The following is a 6,719-nucleotide window of genomic DNA, read 5'->3' as shown; positions in this document are numbered from 1 at the left end:
GTTTCACAATCGATTTATGTGGGCATCCCATGTAATCCGATTCCTGTGATGAAAAGTGACAATGTTTCTGTATCTTTTTTTTGCCAAGAATCGGATTACAAGTGACACGTTAAAACCCGATTATTGAGAGGCAGATTTTGACAACTTTTATAATCGGTCTATGTTGGCATCACTTGTAATCCGATTCTTGCAAGGAAAAGTGGCAGTTCTTCTGTAACTTTTTTCGCCAAGAATCGGATTACATGTGCAATATTAAAATCCGATTATTGAGAGGCACAATTTTTATGATTTTGCGAGAACACAATCAGACTATGTGGACATACCTAAACTCCGACTGTTCGAATTGAATTTGAAAAAAAATAGCCGTTGAGTCTTTATTTATATAAAGACAACCTCTTTGAGCCACTCCCACATCATACACTTAGCTTAGAAAATGGAGTGATAACCGCATGAAGATTTGTGTCTCGTTAAATCGTTTGCTAATACGTTCCGGGAACGTCCGAATGAAATATATTCAATGTTTTGGAAGAGAGTTAAAGAGTTCTTTTACGGGCGTACCGGAAATCCCAATAACCGCAAATGGAGAGACTTGGCATTCCGATTCAACTACATAAAAAGTGCAATGCGAGAGTATGTTAAAGTTAGAAATATGGTGTACCAACATCATCCACAAGCTCCTCTTAGAGAAAAAATGAGTAATCCGATAATATTTATACTTGTGTCATCGTTAAAAGTTCGCATAGTAACATTTAAGAATTCACTGAATTTCAGCTGGAACGTTTCAATGGGCTATGGAGAATTCGTAATGCGTAAACTAAGTTCATTCACCACAGAGAATATATGATGTTGTACCGACGTGCTCGGAGGTTCATTGACGAACATTTGATGTGTCAAATTCTAGAATACCCATACTGAATCCTATATATGTAATGCGTTAATTTCCTAAACTATGTAATGAATATTTTGTTTCTGAAAGTAAGGCATAATCGGATTATGTGGACATATATAAACACCGATTCCTGCAATCGGTTTATGTATATATTGAAAAAACCCGATTCTGGGATTTACTTCATTCTTTGAAAAAACTCAACCCAGAATCTGTTTACAAATGCACCAACATCAACGGATCGAGTTTTGATTTATTTATTTTTTCAAGTTTTTGATGATGAATTAATGGCAGTTGATTTCAGGATTAACTTGATTAAACATCATTTAATCACCCAAATTAACACTAATCAATCAGGGGTAGTTTTGTCATTCAGTAAAATAATTGGATAAGGGGTTACCCATTTTACTTCAAATTATTCTTTTTTGTTTTGTAGTGGTAGGGCCAAATTAATCACAGTAGATCCAATTTAGCCAGGTTTTGATGACTAGATTTTTCATTTTTAGGCATTTTTTATTAATATTTCATTTACGGTGAGGGGATTAAGGAGAAAGAAATCTGAAGGTTGTGCATCTACACGAAATATATTTACAAGAAAAATTAGACTTGGAGTTGGATGGATCATTTGCATATGCCTTTTAGATTTAGATCAATTTAGATCATTTGCATGTACCTTCATATACCTTGATGATTGGCTATTTATTAGCGGAGTCAAAGGTGACTTTGGTTAGACGAGGATAAGATCAACAGCTCCAGGAGGATAAGACCTATCTAGCACACTACTAAGAAAATCTAGACTCCATCACTCGAAGGTAATAAATAGTTGGGACTAGAACATTGCTTGACGCACACCATGACAAATTGTTGGAGTCCGGAGATCTCCTAACCTAAACGCGAACCTCCTAGAAATTCTAGAAACAGAGATAACTTTAAATGAAGAAAGTCTAAATATCCAACCACTAGTCAAAGCCCGATTAAGTGTTAGTATCGAACGGCTGCCAACTCAAGTCCCGAGTACGTAAGCAAAAATGTAGAAGATTTTCAAAGAACCAACAGTTTTAGCCGAAACGAGTATATAACTGTTGTGAACTGGACCTCAAATTTACCTATATAATTATAAGTATAAGTACTCTTCCTTCCTCTCCGTTGCACCTCCATTTTGATACATTTCAAGTCACCTATAAATGGCCAATGACGAGATAGTTCTTCTCGATACCTGGGCAAGCTCTTTTGGCATGAGAGCGAGGATTGCTTTGGCTGAGAAAGGGATCAACTATGATTACCAAGAAGAAAATCTTGCAGACAAGAGTCCTTTGCTTTTGAAAATGAATCCAGTTCACAAGAAAATTCCTGTTTTGATCCACAACGGGAAACCCGTTTGCGAGTCCCTAATTATAGTTCAATACATCGATGAAGTTTGGCATGACAAGTCTCCTTTATTGCCTTCTGATCCTTATCGGCGTGCCCAAGCAAGGTTCTGGGCCGACTATGTCGACAAGAAGGTATATATTTTCTTTTCTTTTTGTCTAATGAAATATTCATTCTAAATCTTACTAGAGGCAGGCATGTGTCGGAATCGTATCAGAGGACGACTACCATCCTTGGTGGAAGGCCAACTGAAAAAACATGGGTTAATTAATCTAAACAATAATTAGTAAGATATTGCTTTTACTTTTTAATTTAAACTAGATTTGTGCCCTTGCTATGCACCGAGCATTTTTTTCTTTTAATTTGGTGTGCGCATGGCTTTGTCCCGTCCTGTGGGGATGCATTTTTGATTTGGTGTGCCCGGAGCTTCGCCATGCCCAGTGGAAATCCCATTTTTTATTTGGTGTGCGCGGGGCTTCGCCTTGCCCCGTGGAGATGCATCTTTTATTAGGTGTGTGCGGGGCTTCTCCCCGCCTCGTGAAGATGCATCTTTTACTTGGTGTGCGCGGGGCTTCGCCCTGCCCCGTGAAGATGCATTTTTTATCTGGTGTGCGCGGGGCTTTGCCCCGCCCCATGAAGATGCATTTTTTGTTTGGTGTGTGCAGGGATTCGCCCACGCCCAGTGTCGATGCATTCTTTATTTGGTGTGGCGGGGCAAATACATTAAAAAAAGTGAAAAATATGCCAACAAAAAAAAAAGTGGTGTGGCGGCACAAATACATTAAAAAAAGTGGAAAATATGCATTTTTTCTTTTATTTTCACAGAAAATATGTGGAATTTTTCCCCCTTTATATATTAATTTAGAAATAAGAGTCCTAATATGCACAAATTTTATTTATTTTTTCCTTTTATTTTTATAAAAAATATGTGAAATTTTTTCCCCTTTACATATTAATTTAGAAAAAAGAATCATAATATTCTAGATACTCGATTTCCAAATTGAATCTGTACTTCAATAAAAATTCCAAATACGGTAAGTTAAGGTTTCCTTTTGAGTTTGTAATTTTAAACCAATTATAAGTTGCCAAGTGTCCTCACTTAAATAATTTCACGTCATGAATTCCAAATTAAATTTGGTTTCCTTTTTTTTATCTTTTTTCTTTTCTTTTTAAACCAATAGTACGTTGCCAAGTGCCCTCTCCAAAACGCTCGTTTCAAAAAACTCAAAAAAGGCTTATTGCGACCAATAGAAAGCGAGGGTTTACTCACCATTCAACGTGGAAGCTTTATTTGTCTAGGCCTTTAAGTCTTTAGATAAGAAAAGTCGTTTTTTTTTTTTGATATTCTTAAAAGAAATCGAAAGATTGTGAATATTTTTTTAGAAATAAAATTAATAAAATTTAAAAATTCCACGTATATATATTTCGATTTGAAAACAACTCACAAATTTAATGAATCTATTCGGCTAAAATAATTAACTCAGTGATAAATCGTGGGTTAAGCAATGAATTGAACTGGGAACAAAAAACTCTTATTTTTGCCTCGTATATAAACACATGTGGATAAACTAGATGACCGTGTCCACTATGATGGCCGACCGAGCATCCAAGCCGATTTTAATTGGAAATTTTTGATTGTTTTGAAAATTCTAATTTTGCTATTTGTTTTTAGAGTCCGTCCGTTAGCAACATATATAAGTGTTACTAATCAATTTCAGTTTTATGAGTTTTCTAGTTCGAGTCAATTGAAGACCAGTCCGAAGTTTTTTGATTGATTTGATGGATCATAACTGAAATTGGGGAGTGTATGTATCTGAAGATCAAATCAATTTGGGGATAAGAATGATCAATTGGCTTCCAATTGTGATGAAATTGAATTTTTTTTGCAAAATTGAGACCAATTGCGTGACTGACAATTGCATCTCAAGTGACCATATAGAAGATAAGGTCTCCCTTCAGTCGACCAAAAATCTAAATAGACCTTTGCATAAGTTTTTAACACCCACTATTGGAGATGTTTTCATCATGTGTCAATCTTTATTTATGGGTGTGGGAGCGCAGATAATCTCAATCCCACTTTTCGTATAATTACATTTCAATAGGAGCCATTCTATTTAAATTGAGGGGGAAAAAACATTTCCAACTATACATTTATTTCTATTAGTTGGAATCTTTTTAACAATATATTTTAAAACTAGTTATTTGAACCTTTTCATTAACAAGAGGATGACTTAGGGTTAGGGACGTGTATGTAACAGTTATGCATGTTGTCTTACATTTAAAATTCTCGTGGGAGAAGGATTTATACTAAAAACTAGATAAATCTTACGGAAAATGGGTCATTTGTCCAAATATTTTTAAATCACGGTTCAAATGGACGAGTAAAAAATAGTTTGGGTGAAATGACAAAAAAAAAGATAGTAAGGATGAAACTGGTTTCATCCTAGCTTAAATTTAAAAAATAGCAAGGATGAAACTGGATACATCATGCGTAAATTAAAAATAAGAAAAAATATTTGAAAATGGGCACGATGAAACTGGTTACATCCTGCCTATTTTTACATTTTTGTCCATTTAAACAGTATCAAAATCTAAATGTCCATTTCACCCAGGAATTATTGATTTTGGTCTTTTTAACCAAATTTGTGTAAATCTTATGTGGCTTAATATATGGAAAACTGAGGGTATCTCATTATAGATGCTCTAATAGGCCGATACCTCATCATTTTCGGATTGCTACGAAATACTCTTTTTCTTTGTGCAATGTGTACGTGATGCCTATACGCAACTGTTTTAATCGTAAGAAAATAAATCACCTATGAAAATAAAACCGTAAATATATCTCGTGTTAATTAGCAATCTACTACATAAGTTTGCTTGGTGATTATATGTTGATTGCTTGGTGATCAGATATATGATTGTGGGAGGAGGGTATATATGAACAAAGGAGACGACCAAGAAAGAGCAAAAGTGGAGCTCATCGAGTGCTTAAAAGTTTTGGAATCAGAACTGGGAGATAAGCCATATTTTGGTGGTGAGAAATTTGGTTTTGTTGATATTGTTTTTGTCCCTAACTACAGTTGGTTCCACACCTACGAAACTTTTGGAAAGTTCAGTGTAGAGGAAGAATGTCCACAGCTCATGGCATGGGTGAAAAGATGCATGGAGAAGGAGAGTGTTTCCAGGACGCTCCCTGACCCTCAAAAAGTTTATGATTTCTCTTTGGTTCTCAGGGAAAAGTTTGGAGTTGAGTAGTTGGTCATTCATATCAGTGTCCATGACTCCATGTATCATACTGTCGAATAAGACGGAGTTTCATGTATGTTTCGTGTTGTATGCTTAATTAATTAGTACTGCTAAAATAGGCATGTGGTATTATGTATGTACTTTTTAATAAATAAGTAGACATATGTAAGATAGTTTGGGAGTGTTTGTATAATACTACTATCTATATGTATTGTGGCATTAGTATCTAAAACTGCTATACTTGTGCGTATACTTGTGCATTTTATGGTTGAAGAAATGCACGAGTCTGTATCAAAAATAACTCTCGAAATGTGGTATTTCAAAATGTTTAAATATTTGGATCCATAACAAGTATGAAAATTAGAGATACTCGTTTGAAGGTTGAAGCCAATCTTCAAAATATCTGTGTGGATATCCAAGATACTAAAAGGAGATGTTGCTCGATTTATTTTATATATTCCCTTTTAAGTTATTAAGGCTTTTAAGGAAGATGGTTTGTTAATGTTCTCTTATAAGTGTCTTTGGAATCCAAGAACTCCTCAGAAGTTTATTTTCTTTGTTTGGACTCTATGCTAAAATTCAGCTCCTATAATGGATTCTTGCTAGAATATCATTATGGTGAAAGGGTATTTATTATGCAAAAAAGCAGTTGAATCAAGTCAACATGTCTTTCTGCATTGTGAAATTACCAGGTCTGCATGACATTATTTCTTGAACTTCAACAACTTACAGTGGGTATTTCATGACTTTGTCAGAAGCAATATGTGGGAATGGAAAATAAGAAGCGCAGGAATTCATCTATAAGGAAAAGAATTTGGGATTTGTACGCATTTGCTATTTGGTGGCAATCTGGATTGAAAGGAATGAAAAGGTATTCAACGGAAGTACAACATTCGAGATCATATCATTGACAATGTGAAGATTTACATTTATAATTAGTGTGTGGAAACTAATGTTTTTAGATACGTCTCTCTAAACAATGTTCTTCATAGTTGGGAGGCTATTATGAGATAATTTATTTTATTTTCAGTTTTTTCCATTTATTTTCTTTTGGCTATGCCAAATAACTCCACCTTTTTGGAGTGTTTGAATCTCTTTTGTATCTTTTTTCAGCTACTACACAAGCTTAGTGTTGAGCTGATCTTTTTTCAATAATACTGCCATTTCTGAGTAATTTGTTTTTAATATATTCTCCTCCATCTTACAAGTTGAGTCTTAT

General features: G+C 34.7%; 1 protein-coding gene across 1 annotated transcript; it reads left to right on the top strand.

Annotated features, from left to right (window-relative positions):
* The first annotated feature begins 1,991 nt into the window (after positions 1 to 1,991).
* LOC113300992 (probable glutathione S-transferase) lies at positions 1,992 to 5,750 on the top strand. The gene is made up of 2 exons (XM_026549878.1): positions 1,992 to 2,388; positions 5,165 to 5,750. The coding sequence occupies exons 1-2, from the start codon at positions 2,071 to 2,073 to the stop codon at positions 5,507 to 5,509; spliced, it is 663 nt and encodes a 220-aa protein (XP_026405663.1). The 5' UTR covers positions 1,992 to 2,070; the 3' UTR covers positions 5,510 to 5,750.
* Positions 5,751 to 6,719: the final 969 nt, after the last annotated feature.

This window comes from Papaver somniferum, chromosome 1, assembly GCF_003573695.1.
Source record: "Papaver somniferum cultivar HN1 chromosome 1, ASM357369v1, whole genome shotgun sequence".
Classification (NCBI taxonomy): domain Eukaryota; kingdom Viridiplantae; phylum Streptophyta; class Magnoliopsida; order Ranunculales; family Papaveraceae; genus Papaver; species Papaver somniferum.
This window is presented reverse-complemented; position numbering and strand designations above follow the sequence as displayed.